Source organism: Charadrius vociferus, unplaced genomic scaffold (genome assembly GCF_000708025.1).
Source record: "Charadrius vociferus isolate BGI_N301 unplaced genomic scaffold, ASM70802v2 scaffold14, whole genome shotgun sequence".
In the NCBI taxonomy this organism is placed as follows: Eukaryota; Metazoa; Chordata; class Aves; order Charadriiformes; family Charadriidae; genus Charadrius; species Charadrius vociferus.
Window position 1 is genome coordinate 5913885 of NW_009648876.1, and position 17192 is coordinate 5931076.

Genomic DNA, 17192 nt, shown 5'->3' on the forward strand with positions numbered 1-17192 from the left:
TGACGCACGGGTTGAGCAGCAGCAACCGATTTCTAATGCTATTTCTGAAACATCTCCAGAGTCACTAGGTGAAGTGACTCTAGAGTCATTAGAAGTTAAAACTTCATCTGAAGGTAGGCATTTATTTTTCTTATGTGGTGATGACAGTTATATAAACGTCCCCAATCCTAACGAACAAACTGCATCAAACAATCTGAAAAATGCTGATGATGATTTACTGATTTCAGACAGGCAGCCTGAAGGTTTGGAAAAGAATTCTCCAGAGCTTAGCACTAAAAAGAGTAGTACAGGAAAATCACCTGGAACTGAAGAGCCCAAAGGATGTGTTGCTGCTTCTGAAGAGGCTTCAGCTGTAGAGTTTCAGTTAACGCCTGGCCGCTCACAGAAAAAGGATGTTTTGCATCAGAACAGTAAAACTCTTACTTGTGAAGAAAATCTCCTGAATCTTCATAAGGAAAGACATATAAATATGCACAGATAGAATGTAACCCTCTCCAGGCACATACATTATCCTAAAAACAGGTATGTACTCTAGAAGTTGCACATTCATTTTCTTTACATTTTTTTGCCTTTTTATTTTTTTTACATTTTTGTACAATGAAGGGAGATGAATCACCATCCAGGGCTTCTGTTTTATGATAGTGCTATATCATTTGTTTTTCATTACACTATAATCCCAATTTACATGCCACTGGACAACAAATGCAGTGAATACTAACTGCTTCTTGCCCTGTGGCTTTGCACTGACTGGGACTGCTCTCTTCTGGGAGAAATCTGCCATCTTGCAGAACTTCGGAATTCTTCAAAAAGTAGTTTTTCTGTATCAGCCTCCTCTTCCCTCTTCAACTGAGCTGTGGAACAAGAAACCAGCTCTACTCATTGATCCCTTTCTCCACAGTCAGATGGCCTTAAGAGGTGTTCAAAAGCACTTGATGAAGCTGAACTTCTGGTTTTACAAGAGTTTTGGGTAACTAGTGAGTTGGAATTCTACAATATTTCCAGACAAGCCATGAAGTATGGCTAAGCAGACTGGAGAATAAGTCGAGGGATAGTAAGTCATCTCTTGATGTCAGTTTACCATGACTTAAGTTCAGTAAGCCATTATTAAGAACACAATTATTACAACACAGTGTTAGGCCAAAAGCTAAGGTTACCAAAATAAGAAATCTTTGCAACATCATTAAAGAGGATAATGTGAGGTCAATGTAGAATAAAGACCTGAATACCAAAGCAGATGGAAACTGATAGCCACACAGCAGTACTGGAAGCTTTGTTTCTGTTTTGTGCTAAGCATTTTGAAACAGAAGTAAAATGATGGAACCTAAGATGAAAAAGTGGCTCTGATCTCTTCCAAAGTTTGAAAGTGCTTCAGATCTGGAGTTTCTGACCTTGCAAAATGCCTAACAATGACTGCACATTTAACAACAAAAGAAGATCTACAAAGCAACTTCTGGATCAGATCCTAGCGTGTAGCACTGCTGCTTTAAGCCTCACTGGTGGTTTGGTGACCCAAAAGCCAGCTTAGCTGTATGAGAATGCCATTAGTCTCTGGAAACATTCCTGCAGTAGACCAGAGCCGGCACGGCAACTCCGAATGCCACTCCAATTCCAAATGTCACTGCTTGCCAGAAGCTGTAGCAAGGGAATTTCCTCTAAGATACAAGGCTAAGCATGGGACCAGGTTTTCCCGGGAAGTTCTGGAATCTCCATCCTTGGAGATTTTCAAAATTCAAGTGGACGTGGCCCTGAATAATCTGATCTACATTTGAAAATAGCCTTCCTTTGAGGAGGAGGGTGGACCAGATGACGTTCAAGTTTCCTTCCAACCTAAGTTATTCTATGATTCCATGATGTTGCTAGGAGAAAAGGCTGTTGTTCATCACTGCCCGTGAAAACCACTAGTACTCTCCTATTGCAAGCTATTAAGCTGTAGCAGAGGAACTGGGCCTATTTATACAAAATAGATTGCTTTGCTGCTATTAGATATCTAACTTCTGCATTTCCTGGTTTTGCTATATTATATTACTCTGCTTTGGGCTTTTCTTTTGCACATATTGGCAGTTTTCCCAGCATTCACGCATTCACATATGTATAAATATGTCTAGCAAAGTCTTTAGGTTACGGCAGCAATAGTCTACAGCTTGCCACTATCTTTTTTGTCACATATCTATTTGAATAATGCCTTATCTTGGAACCATCATAGCAAAGAGGATATTTCTTGAATGGCTTTGAAATGAGCTATCATGACCTGTTGATTGCCAATTATTTAATACTTGGACACATCCAAACAACTGGAGAAGCAATGGAAATCAACTGGGAATTACAAAACTCAGAGATGATACTATGTATTCCAGAATTACATGAAAAGGATTACGTGTGTATGGAAGCCTCTGTTTGGAAATTGAGATGATTAAAAAAAGTCTGAGATTGATAAGAGATAATTATGTAAACATATGATTTCCTAAATTACTGTTTTATTAGTTTTCTTATTTTTTCACTCATTTTTATAATATTAATTCGAGGAAAAATATTTGCTATAGTGAAAGTAATTTTATTCATGTTCTTATTCTTTCACTGATGAAGATAGTAACATGACTTTTCAATTCATTAGTACTTTTCCTCTGAGGATCTCAAAAGACTGTATAAATTTTCCCTCACTCTTCAGAACTTCATAGTTACTTACATGGTAGCCAGCAGCGTTTTTCATATGACAGGGATATGACAGTATGCAGTTAAAAAGGTGTAAGGACTAAGATTGGACATAGAGGATAGAGATATTTTTAAATGCCCCACGATGCAATAAAATGTAACGCAGAGTCTGTAGGCAGCAACTTGATACAGTTAGGTTGTAGTTTTAATTTTTGCCGAGGGGTTGACAAATATTTTTAAGGTAACAAAGCCCTTCACACTACATCCCACTTTTTACATTTAGGAAGATATACTGGTTCTTGACTGACATATACAGCATTGCTTCCATGGAAATTATGTCCTGTATTATTCCCAGTAGTAAAGCCCTAGGATACATATAGTTTATCTCTGGCACATCAAAAAATGAAAATATGAGCTGCTAGATTTGGTTTCAGTAAAGTCTGAGCTCCCTTCCCCCATTTGCAAGCTTGGTGCTTTAACTTCATCTCTCATGCTATGGGGAATGAATTACAGAAGCAATCTATCCTAATTTGTTAACTTATTCAAATAACAGTTATTATACTTAACTATGCTAAAGATTATCTTTTTGGTGGCAGATTGTTTATTTTTTGATGAGGCTAATTACTGATTTTCCAAAGGTAATTTACATTTATTACTAATACATCTTTTAAAATGTGACAGATAAATGTTGTTCCCATAAGTGTATTATGAAAAAAGTTACTATTTAAAAACACATTATTTAATTTGAAAGATAAATGGCAAACACCATTATTTTTCCTGTAGCACCTGTGCTGTAAGCTCATTTAAATGTGTAATTCCATGTGTAGCTGCAATACTTAGAGAAAAATAATCTATAGTATATGTGTACCTTAAAAGCATACTGAGAATTCAAAGCTGAAAAAGGCATCGTTTCAAATGTAGTTCGATTTTAGTATTTGCCTTGGCTGGACAGGAGAATAAAAGTAATGGTGAAGAAAATATTTTTGCCAAATGTTGCAATCCTGTTATTTAGCAGTGTGCTGCAAAAAAATGACCGTTGTGGGAAAATAATAGCGATTCTATAAGCAGGCTTAAAAATGTCTCTGTCAGCACTGACTAGTCTCTCGCATGAGCCAACACAGAGTTCTTCAACAGAGGTGCTCGTAAAGCTATGCTGATTTTATTTCTCAGTAGGGGACAGCTTGAAAGAACTGTCTTTCTGTGTATGAGATCATGCGATCTTCTGCTATCACTGTGACCCGTGACTCACCAATGGGGTGGGAATTTTTAGTCACATATTCAATATGCGTAGAGACCAATACTTTAAGGAGGTTTATGTGGTGTGTCCAAAGTCTGTTCTAGAGGATACCTTAGACTTCTGTGTGTAATGTTAGTTCTTACAAGTAAGTCACAAAAGCTATTTCCTTCCTTTTGTACAGAATTTGTAATTTAAACTTAAGTTTTAACTTAATTTAGGAAAAAAAAAAGTATTACTTGGGCTTAAGAAAACTAAATTGGTTTTATCTGACAGTGCTGCAATGTTAGCCAGAATATCCTGCCACTTACTAGAGCCAGGAGAAAGCCAGGACTGGCACTCAGAAGGCCTGACTGTTAGTTCCTGTTCAGCAATAGATTTTTTTGGTATGACTTCTTCCTTCCTTGCCTCAGTTTCTTTAGCAACAAAATAATGAGAATAATGATCAATGGGACCTGTGAAGCATGATTTATTCACTGAAAAGTGTTTTGAGATCCACAGATAAAAGATGATACATAAATGCAAAGGACTGTTAGTTAATTATTCATTGCAGAAGAAAAATAATATACAGGTTTACACACTAGTTAATATGTAATAATTTACTTTTAGAGACTAGAGCTACAAGAACAGTCGAAATCTTTGCTTACCATTTTTTTCTTGAGGTTTTTATAGGGAGGTAGGTACTATAATGTTTCTTTATAGAGTTTAAGACAGTCTGACTTTTTTTAGCTCCTTACAGTAGCTGACTTTAAAAAAAAATAAGTAGAATAAACAGATAATCTTGTATTGTCTACGAATTACATAGTTTTTGAAAAACCTAACATAATCCATCAGTGAGACTTTTCTTACTATAGATATATGAAACTCATGCCAGAGTTGTAGAAACCTTTTTGATACAATCTTCCCCTTTATTCATATCAGTTCTTCACTAATTTCTAAACAAACTTGAGCTTTTCACTATTTTCATGTAAGTATATTTCTTCTATAAAAGGGGGGGGGGGGTGTCAGTTACAGGAAATAAGATCAAAGGAGAAGGTAACTGGATAGATCCAGATATTCCTGCTTAATTTGGAAGGCACATAATGCATGTCTGGAGTGCCTCCTAGGAAATGCCTATGAGATGTACTTTGCACTAATCTTTGAGCTGTATTCTGACAGTTATTTCTTCATAATCCTCATAATAAACCTGGGCTCTTTGATGAATAGTTTAACCCTAAACTCTGAGCTGGATAATTCTATAGTATGAAAAATTAACTCATTGCTGGTATTAGAAGTGTCTAAATAGCTATTTACAATTTAAAAATACAGTGATGACACTGACTATTCATGGACCACTTCTGTGACAATCCTTTTCCTCCTCTCCATTGAAATCTCATTCTATATGTTTACATGAATATTAAAATAAGCGATGGGTAGATCTTCTTCTTGCTTGGCTTTTGAAAATTCCTATGTTTTCATTGATCGGTGCACTTTTGAATGTGCTGAAGGTAAGTTCGCAGGTAAGGATGAGGACAGGATCCAGGGAAAAGGTCAGATTTGATGACTTCCCTTGTTTCTTTAGAAACAAAGTCTTTACAAAAATCAATGAGTTTTCTACATCAATACGATTTTTTACACTGACTTGTACCTCAGGCTGTTAAAAGTCATTGTTTGCCTACTGTATGCTTCTGCATTAAACGCGCTGGCATGTGATCATTTAATGACTATCTATGGTTGTTCTGGAAGAGCTATGTTTTGCAAATAAAACTTCATTTTCTGTAACCTACTATTACTTTTTTGTTTCCTTTTAGAAACTTGGCTGCAATTCAGGTGCAGGTTCATCCTGTAAACCCTGGGATGACCTCCAATTCCATTGTATCACTGCCTTTCATTACACTGACTCCCAAGATAGATTTTCTTTCCAAATGTGATTTGTCCATGTTGGCTTTGTGATCAGGCTGCATATGCTAGTCCTATTTCAGTGATCATTTTGTATCGTAGCAAGGCCATTTGCTTTCATATGGATTCCTCTCCCAAGCTACCTCTAATGACCTCCCCTTCCTAAATTGGATGCTCCTGTTATCTACTTATCACTGGTTCTCTTCTTTAAAGTTTTGAAGTTCCTCAGAATTCATGATCAGTCTGGTTTATCTTTTCAGAACTGTACCTGTCAGTACTCTTCTATTTTCTGTATCAAATTTAATATTTATGTGTATAATGCATAAGTTTATTGAAACTATTTTACTTTTAAAGTGACAATTTTGTTGGACTGCAGCAAAAAGAAGTCGTTAGCCCTCCTGATTCAATACATCTAAAAATTAAGCAATTAAAATAAATGGCGTTTTATTTATTTAATTTTAAAAGTTAATCTATGCAACACTTCAAGAAACAACTACATGGTGTTGTATATTAGGAACTGTTGACATTCTACTGAATTACGTACAACATTTTGGGTTTTTATGCTTCTTGAGGTGGTAATGAGAAAAAAAGTTTTTAAAAAATGTGTGCCTTGCTGTATTTCTTATACCATTTATTAAAAAGCTGCTTTCACAGTGAAATTATGTTGGTTTGAAAGGAGGAAATAGCAAGGTTAAGATGTGTGAATAATTTCTGTATATATGTATAACCGAGTGCAAACATTGATGTATAATGACAGTATAAAATGCTTTCATGTTTGTGATGTCCAGTGATGTGGAAAATATAAGCCTTAAAACCATTAGATTGCATGGTAATTAGAATTGGCATAATAAACATAGTTTATTGGGGAAAAAAAAGCAGAACTGGTGATCTGTTTTACCTGCGTTCCAAGAACAGAGTGCTTTATCAAAGCGCAGAAGGATATGTTTTTGTTTGCAAATATTCCCTAGAGAGGGGAGATTCCATAGCTGGTGAAGATTTGTATTACCTGACTCAGAGGTAAAGAACCTTTTCACTAAAGATTCCGCAGGTCTTTTGGGCCAAACAAGGAGACACAAATATTTAGTAGTTTAAGCTAGTGCGCTGCCGACTGCAGTGGTGGCGATGAGCAAGCCCACTTTTATAGCAGATCTTTTCAGTGTTTATCGTTAAGAGTTTGTTGTCCGTTTCCTACAATTTCATATTTATATTGAAAAAGCTTTATATATATTTGCAGAGATACTTTTACAGTTGGCTCTTTAGACTGTACATTTTAACTGGTTTTATCTTGTGCTAAAACTATATTGCGTGGCCAAAACAAGCCAGACAGCTTTATAACCTATCTCTGCAAACATGGCATTCATCTCCTAAAAACGCCATTGGGAAAGGATGTCAGGAAAGTTCAAAGGCCAGGAATGCTCTCCCATACCATCTTTTATCATTATTTTTCCATGTAAATGTTTTTACAAAAAGCTTCAACATTCTTCTTCACATTTAAAAAAAGTGCATCAGTTTGACAAGCTTGGCTAGTAGCTTAAAGAAACTATACTGACAAGCTGATATATCCATACAAGACTGAAGGAACAGGTATTTGAAAAAACCCTCATTTTTTCCAAATTATTAACAGCTTCCTATTGCTGCAAGAGACAAATTATTTCTCTCTCAATTTAAATTTCCACTGCGTAGCCTTGTGTAGGCTATGGTGTGGGTAGGGCAGCAGAAACAACTCTTAGCTTAAATAAAAGTGTAACTAATAAGAGGCAATTTTTAAGAGTGCCTTCTGAATCCATAGTTTTCTGCTCTTGCGTATCTTGTATCATGTACAAATCTACCTGTCATTACCTAAAATGTATAACTATAGCTGAAGATCACTTTACTATTTTTTAAATATTTTTTTAATTATATATAAAGTAATTTGGATTATAATTCCTAATTTTAGTAAAATATTTACAGTAACAATTATGTTTGTCTATGAATTATTTCAGACATGATTTTTAAAAAGATCTTGATATGGGAATTGAATTTGGAATAATTCTTTTTTTTCTCCCTAGTATTTTCTGATTTATATTGTATTTTTTTTAAACTTACTTTGACTATAGTCGTGCCTTACACTGTGATGACAGGAAAACTAATAAGTCAGAGGCTTTTCAGATCTGTCACCTCACCCAACAGACTGTGCAGAACTCCATCAATTACTTGTACCATTCTGTTAGGCCATTTGCCACAAATTCGCTTTTTTTCCTGGGGGGAAATAGTAGTACTTGTCAAATCAATAAGCCACATATTCATCATACAATATCTGGAATATTGTATGGTCACAACTCAAATTTCTGTGGTTCCTTTCTGAGAGATGCTGAACATTTTAACTAATATTCCCAGATCTATATTACTTGGTCTCATGACATAAAGTCATCATTTTCATAGCTGTGACGCGAGACCCGTCATTATCAACTATTTCTTTTTTTGGCATGGTTAGAAACTTTACACTTTTTTATTTTTCTTCTCGGAATATATTGGACTGTTTTGTCAATAAAAATTGATTTCTAAAGGAAAAGAAATCCCTGATATGTACTCTAAAGGATTTGTTCGTGTCTTAGTGTAAGTTATATGCTTGTGGCGAAATTGTGCCTAGAACTTGCAAGAAGTTCTAGTGCTAACTCCTGAAAGAAAAATATTGGTATAGTGTAAAATTAATGTTGATGTGCCAATATTACCTCTAAGATCAGCCCATACATAGATTACCGTATAGATCCTGTTCCCTGCTGGTGAAATTTTCTTGTGGTCTAGAAGCGCGCTGCAAGCTTTCTGCAGCATTTTTCCCCACCTGAAGTTCCATCGGCTGCTTTTTATTCCACACGCTCCCTGGCTCATGCTTGAACAACATCTGCAACGTGTGAGGAGGCCATTTGACAGCAATGGCCTGGACACATGGATCTCCTTTTCCTGCCTGCTTCACATTCCTTCCACGCAGAGCCGGAGCGCTCCGGCTCTAGCCAAAGGGAACGCACCCTAACACTGGGGCTAAAAAACGAGCCCGGGACTACGATTTAGAAGGCGTTTTGTAATCACAGTAGTTTTATATATGGATAGCTTTGTAAACCGCGTCCCCAGTCTTTCTCGCATAATGGTTTTCCTTTTTCCCAAGGTAAGTCACGGAGTTCTTGTGGAAAAGTGCCACTACAGTTTCTGTAAGAGAAAATTAGGCGTCACCTCTGTGTCCTTATGGTTGGTTGTGTGCTGTTCAGTGTAGACATGTGTACAGGTAACATACAAACACAGGCAAAGATACTGAAATTGTTCCTGTTTGTTTCACAATAAACTCAGATAAAGAGTCGATGTCAGTTAGATGGCATCTCGACCTTCCTCCTTGGTGACAGGATCCACAGATGACATAGCCTCCCGTGTCACATATTTTAGACTTTTATTCCAATTCCCCTGTGTTGAGCAAAGCAACATGTTTTGACTAAAATGTGTCAGGTAAGAGGGATGCTTTTTTTTTTTTTTTTTGGCTTGAAGACATCAGGAACAATGTTGTAAAGGTTCCTGTGCTGCAGTGCACAGAAAAGGGGTTATTAATGTTTAGGCCAGACCGTACTCATTCTTGGCTCAAGAGGATTAACGGGGATGTCAAGTTCTTAGCCAAGTCAATCTCCTTCACTGACAAGTTTCTACAAACTTATTCCTAATAATAGCATCACTTTGAGAGGGATTTTGGCCAACAAACGACATCTGATCTATTGCCTTCAGTGCTGTGCTTCTAATTTTTCAGACTCACCCTCTCTTTTGTACCTTTTCTACCAACCTGAATCGCTTACATTTTTCATGTGACTACTGTTTACTCAGTAAATACATGCTCACCCCTGATTTTAGAAATGTTTTTAAGGACTAGACCATAAATGAACTTGGCATCAGGTAGGTATGTACACTGGATGAATTCTAAGTGCCTCAGTGCTTTAAAAATTGAATTTCCTATGCAATAGCAAGTAGTATTACTTTATTTCTGGGGAGAGGGGAAAATAACTAAGTTAAAAGTGAAGTTAGAATTGTGTAAGTCAGTAATTTTAGTGTACAGATATTACTGGGATATTGTTATTGTCAAACTAATTCTTAAAAATTACAAGTACAGAATTACATTATTCTTGAAATGAAATGCTGTGGTATGAAAAGAACAGATAGACAAGTAAATGGTTTTACCTCTGCCTTATATTGAGCTCATGTCTCTGTGACATTCTGCATTTGCAAATGGAAGTGAAAATAATTTTAAGAAGTCATACAATTTTTTTAAGATTTTTCTCTTTCTTGTAATTATGATGAGGATGTTTTAAATGCAGCAAGGATCCAGTTGTAGCATTTTCCAAAGAAACATTGTGAGACTGACAGGGAAAGGGAAACAGATTTCAAGCAACAGTGGGAAAACACAAACCGTTCTTGATGCTCTTCATTTACAGAATGAAAAAAATCAGACTTTGGGAGAACCGATACTGAGCATCAACTGTCTACCCCAAATCTATCCCTTTTTTTCAGGAGGAGTTAAATGCTATGGGAAATAACGTGCCCTCAGGCAAGGCGGTATGGCAATTTCTACTGTGCATATATACCTGAACTTCTGCTCTGTAGCTTTTGAATCAAAAGCCTGATCCCAGAACTGCCTTTAGAGGGCACGGGCTTTGTTGTTTCTTCATAAGGAACGGAACCAAATTTGGGCTGAGAAATGTCTGCCTCTAACAAGCTTGAAAATGAAGCTGTAACAAGCAGATTTTAAATAATATACAGTGGCAGATAAAATAAAAATATTAAAATAAAAGAAAACAAAAAAGCAATCTTTCTGTGAATCCTTAGTGGTCCCCTGCCAGTAGTTTAATCAAGAATACTCTAAGCTTGGTAGGATTATGATAGATCTATTAACTGATCATTATTTATGCTGATGTACCAATGCCAGAGAGATCTAGGTCTCTCTATAGTTTTTGCTTTACTTACCTCAAAGTAGGGCTTTTCAAAGTGCTGAAAAGATTATGGAAATATCTTTGCAATGGTTAAAATTGCGGTGTGAATAAAAAAACCCACAACCCTACAGCTCTGTTGGATTGCTGAGCATCTGTGCCAGCCCAGCTGATCAGTGATGCTTCTGGCCATATTTTGTGAAGGCAAAGCCTTTAAAGAGCTTTTCATGCACATAGAGCTCTATTTTCCACTACTAATATGGCTAGTAAAGAAAGCTTCCTCTGTAAGGGGAGTTTGCCTGAAATGAGAATACAAACGTTTCTCAAACCTGTTGCTCTTCATTTTACACGTCCTGCATCTCTCATCCTCTGGTCTTCTGAGCTGAACAGTCAGTTCTCCGCTCGTACCTTTGCTTCTTGCACAATTCAGCAACTAGAGGAAGGGTTTGGAAGTGATGTTTCTAACAGGTGGTTTACAGGTACCGGTTTGAAAGGTGGGTGAGCAGCAGAACAACAGGGGCTGGGAGCGAAGAGAAAGTGGGTGGTGGATACGTAGTGCCGCAGCTGTGCCGGCTGGGCTGGAGGGAGGGTTTGGGTCTGCAAACGGCATGCGGGCTGAGGGCTGAAAAAGAAGAGAGAAGCAGAGGAGGAGGTGGAGCGTCAAGGATGGTTGATGGGAACTAGCTCTGGTTCAGATATTTGTAGAATCGTAGAGGCTGCACTGTATTGCAACAGCTTTATCTCTATTGCTAGCCTTCTTATTGCAAACTGCAAAGTGATGCTATTCATGAGTACTCATTTTTCTGAATCTGCTGTTCGGTATGCCAAGCATATCAATCAGATGTACCATTGTCAGTTAATTAACATTTGATTGCATTAAACATAGGGTGTTGAAGAGGAGGTTTCTTCTCGGAGGGGGAGGGGTATCTATGTGTGAGTTCTTTGGATGGGGAGGGATGTGTTCTTAATAATTATCGTCAATTGTGAGTAAAGTCAAATTGTAATCTGTGTGTATGTATTTCTCTGCCACTCACCACTCTTATGATCACAGTAAGAGGGGAAGACAAAATGCATAATGTATATCAGCACCTTAGTCTTTAGCCATATATCCTGCATCCTGGGTTTTTGTAGGTAGAACAGCATCTGGAAATGTAAAGATCACCTTTGTCACATTAGACAAATGCTGAAATAGGGAAGGGAAGGGGAAGGGAACGAAGGAAAAGTTGAGTTATGCCTACAGTACATATCTATAACTATTTGATAGCATTTTGTAGCACAACAGACATGATAGTATTCAAAATAATGAATGGTTTGGTTAAGACAAATCTGTCTGTCTTCTTCTCCCAGCCGCATAATACCAAGTCACTCACGGAAATGGATTGGTAGTGAATTTAGACATGATGGAAGGAGATACTGTACTCCTTTGCATGATATATAATTAATGTGTGGAATTTCATTTCTATGAGAAATTACTGAGTCAAACAGCTTAGTGGGATTGTGAAGGAGTCTAAATATAGAATAGGCAGCTGTGCTAAGATAGCAGGTTAGTTCAAGCTAATGACAGTGGAGAGCAAACTTCATTCTCCTTGATGAAGGCTGTTGTCCACTGAAAGAACAGGGGAAATTTCCTAACTTGATGTAAAAATGGCCAAAGCAAGATGGAAGATTTCGGCCTTTCTTTGAGGCAATTCATAAATGGGCCACTGACAGACACAAGGCACATACAAAAAGCATAGAAAATGCCTGTGTTTCTTTTCTTTCCTCTTCATTCCCCTGTTGAGAATGAAGATGTGATGTCAGAAACAAATTAGTTCAATTACTTGACAAGCTATTGTGCTGCAGCATAAGAAATTATCTCAAATATGATTTTGTGGATAACTGTAACCAGCTTTCCATATGCCGTATGTAACATATACATGGTTACCTAGAAGGAGTTAACTGTGATAAATTGTATTTCAATAAAGAAAACACTCATATTTCAGGCCAGTTGGTTGACAATATTTCAGAAGAATAACCCTTCTTTAATCATATACTTTGATGGAGGAACGCTCATAAGCACATCAGCACAACTCAATTCTTTCCACGAGGACTGACATCTTAAACTGTTCTACACAATGAATCACCTTGTCAAATAAAGTGCGAAATGGAAAACCTGTTTTCAAACTCATCTGATATAATGACATTTGCAACAACATGTTTGAGGTGATAAACCGACAATAATAATTATATTTCTCTTAGACTTCCATTGTACTTTGAAAGTTTTATGCAATCATACGTTCTTTTCTTTTTTTTTTCCTTCAAGAAATTTTATACCAGGACTTTTACTTTGTGGGTCTTTAAAACAAGCCAGGAGGGAAACCACATTTTGCATACAACTGGAATTCTGAATTTTTATATTTTCCTAGAAGAAACTATATAGTTTCAATTGAAAGCCAACTTATATATATCCTCATTCAAAGATTCAGGTGGTTCTTTTAAAATATGATATACGTTAAAATTATTTTCTTATGGCTTTTCAATGGTGATCAGTAATATTTATCTTTCCTGATCCTTATCATGACAGTAAACACCCTAATGAAATATCTCTGAATGTATTTCTTAAGCTTAGTCAAATTAAAAAGAAATTAAGAGAGTTCATGTTCATCTTAGAAATTTACATTCTAATAATTCTATTTTATCATATACTCATGAGTTTTATGGAAGAATAAAAAAGAAAACTGTTTTAGGAACATCCTTCCAGTCGCTCTTGCCACTACCAGAGGAATGTTCTCACCTACTACAGCTGGCATCTCTGAGCAGGGGCTGAGATTTCGTCAAACCAGATCTGCAGCTGAACGCTGGCATCTGTGAACAGGGGCTGAGATTTCATCCACTTCTTCTAAAAAGAAGGTGTGACGTGACATTTTTAGAGGTATTAAAACTGTAGTTATTTAGTATCTGCACACATACAGATCTGGTGCTGTAAACAAATGGGCCTCTGGGGAAAAGCTTCACTTTCAGTACTGAATATGTGTGTTGAGCTGCAAAACAAAGGCTTAAGAACATGGGATAAACTTCCCAGACACTCTGGTGAACAGCAGCTGACAGTCTTTAACAGGAAGGAATGAAATGGCAGATCAGGTGCTTGCAAAGTAGAATTTGATAGGTGGTGTATAAGAGCCAGCACATGGAGAAGAGAGGGTTTGGTGAAGCTTCTGCACAACCAAGAAAAGCATTTGTCAAGGTAGGTGTGGGCTACTAACACAATTACTGTAATGGCTACGCTTATATGCTTGAATCTAAAATGTACACAGTAAACATATCGTCTCTACAATGTTATTTGCTGAAACATCACTTTGGATAAAAATGTCCTTATCTTATGCTTCATTACCAATGGGACCTCAGAACAAAATGTTCAAATGAACATTCATTTAAGTTATTTTCCCCAATGCTTTTTTTTTTTGTGACTATATTGTTATTTTTGCCTTGCACTGAAAGTAACAATAGAGTAAGTTTTGGAAGACTATCAGTTTGTTATTACAAGGAGAAAACAAACAGCAACCCACCAACACTTCCTCTCTACTCCTACTCACAAATAGATACATGAAGCATTTCTCATCAGCCAAATTTAAAAAAGAAGGAAAATTACATAGCATACAGTTCTTCCTTTTATGCCCGTCCACATTTAAAAGCAAGTCCAAAGTCCTTAAATGTAATTTAATTCTGGCAATGTTAGTGAACAGAAGCCAAGCTGTTCCTACATAAGGATCCATAAATAGTGGTTCTGAAAAAGGAGCTCTTGCTGTTTCATTTACTAGTAATGCCCCCACCATAAAGCAGGCTACAGACCCTCATTGTCTCTTTTGCTTATCAGGAAATTCTGTTCTCAGCGCAGAGGATATGATTTGAATGAAAGGGGGAAAAGATGCCTGAGTATTTCTTCCTTTGCAGTGTTGGAAAGTGGAAGTCGGATAGTGAGGTCTTGTATTCACCAGGGCAAAGCAGTGTATAGATAAACAAATAAGTTGTGACACAAGATAGGAGTATGGGAAACTGGATGAGACTAGGAAATAGTCGCTTAAAAAGGCAGTATTGTTATGATGTAAAAAAAAAATGCCATGGTGACCCCATACATAGCCAGTCTTTATGCAAGATAATTTTCCATTGCACAGATGGAAACCAGAAGCAACTAGTATGAACTCGTTAAAGTGCTAATAAAGTGGGATGAATCTGCCTATAGAATCAAAGGGCCAGCACCTGTTTGAAGCGTGACAAATGATTGAAAAAAGAATTGCAGCACCTTTCCTTGGCCCAAATCCTTAAACATGTTGACATACTGTATGTTTAAAAAAAGGCATAGTGATTTCTTTGTGCGATAGCAGTTTCATCCAGACTATACTTCATCATATGTCAATACTTCTGGTTAAGTAGCCGTTCGGCTTTATAAACATGATAAGCTTGCTATGGTGCTGCCTATTACTTACTACTTCTATACTGAGCTGTCTTTTTCATTATCTCATTCTGGATATAGAAATCTGTTTCAAGGTCCAGTTAGAAATAGAAAGGCTTAAACTTAATTTATTTCATAACCAAATCTTTACATTTTACTGTTGTAAATATCTTTGGAAAAAAGCAAATAATAGTTGTTTTGAATTTGAGTATTGAGTTCTATAACAAACTTCACACTTCGAAGGAAATAGAAATGCCTGTGTTCTAAAGAAATTCTACCAGTTAAATAATACATTAACTAGCTATATTTTTAAAATTGCATTGCAATTTGTGATTATTGCTGCCAACACAAGATTTTGCAGAACTTAGATCCTTTTCACAAATAAAGTTGCTAAGTGCATTGTGCCATAGCACATGACAAATTGCCCTTTAGCATTGGCTAATGACAGAAACCCAGCTTATTCATAGCGTACCATGTGCCCTAGACTATAAACATGAAAAAAAGTAAGTAATGACAGGAAAAGACCTTTAAATGGATCACTCCGATAAGTCCCCTAGATTAGATGATGGAATGGTGCCTGCATTTGAATTCCTGGCTGCTTTCGTGAGACTGAGTTTTTAATATTTTTCAAGACAGAAAAATGGAATAGGTATTGCACTATTAATTTGGTTTACAATCTGTGAGTTAAGAGTATTTACATAGACACTGCTGAAAGGCTCAGTTTTTATTAGTGTAAAAACAAAAGCTTTAATGTTTCTATATATTTAATACTCTGTGTATTTGAAGTGCTTGTATATGAACTGTGGGCAGCTGAATAATTTAGCGATTCCAAAAACCGTGCACTTACTTTTCCTGTCCCAACCAGCACTGGCCTCTTTGCTCTCACCACAGCTAGACAAGCCCACGTTTTTACAGAGAACAGAAAACTCTTAATCCCCCTCCCTCTTTAAAGGCATAGAAAGGTGCATGTAAACGCACTGGAGAAGGTGTAAAGAAAAGTGTGTCTCAAGAAGGGGACTAGTCTGGGGGCTCCACAGCAATAGCAGAAGAATGACTGTCTTTGCTCACACCGGAGCAACCTTGAATTTTTTTAAAATCAAGTCCAATAAGGCCAATATCCAAGTTCTGAGGTTGCCCAGAGGAAAAGGTTTGTCAGACTATAATCTTTGTGGAAAAGTTGTTCCTTGACCTTTTTTGCCACTGTATGTCTACTGCAGCACAGGGAGGTCAAAAGTGCACTGGTTGTTAGCACCAAAGATGAAGCTTAACCAGACGCTGAGAGCAATGATTGTCAAACGGCTCCATTTGCAAGACAAGAAGTGTATCCTTAGCAGAGCAAGGGAGATGAAAGAGATTATTTTCTAGGGGTCACATTTGTTCTTCTTTTCTGACCTCTCTCAAGATTGCAAAAGAAGCGGTGAGAGTTTTCTATAGCAAAGAGGTGCCACAAAGAAAACGGGACTGTGCTTTCCTCATCTCCTCTCTGCCAGTCTTCCATCCACGGTTAAGCTCTGTTCTGCCTTGCTTTCTTTCTCTTTCCCAAGAGCCTACCGAAGGCATAATAATTGAATAGAGTAATTAAAAGGACAGTTTCAAGTGCCTGTAATTTTACATTTTTAAGCCCTTCTTAGGACCTGGAAATGAGTTTGGGCTATCGTTTGGAGCTTTTGTTTCTTGTATTCCTTCCCCCTGTTTCTGTCCTCAGTATCAGCATGGTGGCAGCACCCAGGAGCATTAGCCATGGGTCTGTAGGGTACTGGACACATATAAGCTGTTTCTGGTTTGCATTTCCGGCCTCACTCTGATTTTTATAGACTCTAGCTTGAAATGAACTTACCTGATTTCATTTCTGGTTCCCATAAACTCAGCTACATGCAAGGTGTCAGAGCGTTTCGGGAAACAAAGGGAGTTTCAATGCCGTCTTTATTCCATCCCGTGGTTGGCAGACCCCGCTCTACCAGGATGCAAATACATAATCTTGCACGAAGAGAGACTCTTTTAATAGGTACTCAGAGTTCTGAAGATACTGCAATGATACTATAGCAATTTAGAGAAGTATCTTAGC

At 37.1% G+C, this 17192-nt stretch overlaps 2 protein-coding genes across 2 annotated transcripts in view; both read left to right on the top strand.

Annotated features, from left to right (window-relative positions):
- Positions 1–6199, top strand: part of AKAP6 (A kinase (PRKA) anchor protein 6) — a 232497-nt gene extending 226298 nt beyond the window's left edge. The window contains 3 exon segments of the mRNA XM_009886945.1: positions 1–113; positions 228–522; positions 5674–6199. The exon segment at positions 1–113 is cut by the window's left edge and continues 33 nt beyond it. Coding sequence (XP_009885247.1) covers positions 1–113; positions 228–481 — 367 coding nt within the window. The 3' untranslated portion in view covers positions 482–522; positions 5674–6199.
- Positions 5292–17192, top strand: part of NPAS3 (neuronal PAS domain protein 3) — a 675200-nt gene continuing 663299 nt past the window's right edge. Inside the window, exons 1-2 of the mRNA XM_009887006.1 lie at positions 5292–5370; positions 6730–6778. Coding sequence (XP_009885308.1) covers positions 5292–5370; positions 6730–6778 — 128 coding nt within the window. The remainder of the gene's footprint in view (positions 5371–6729; positions 6779–17192) is intronic.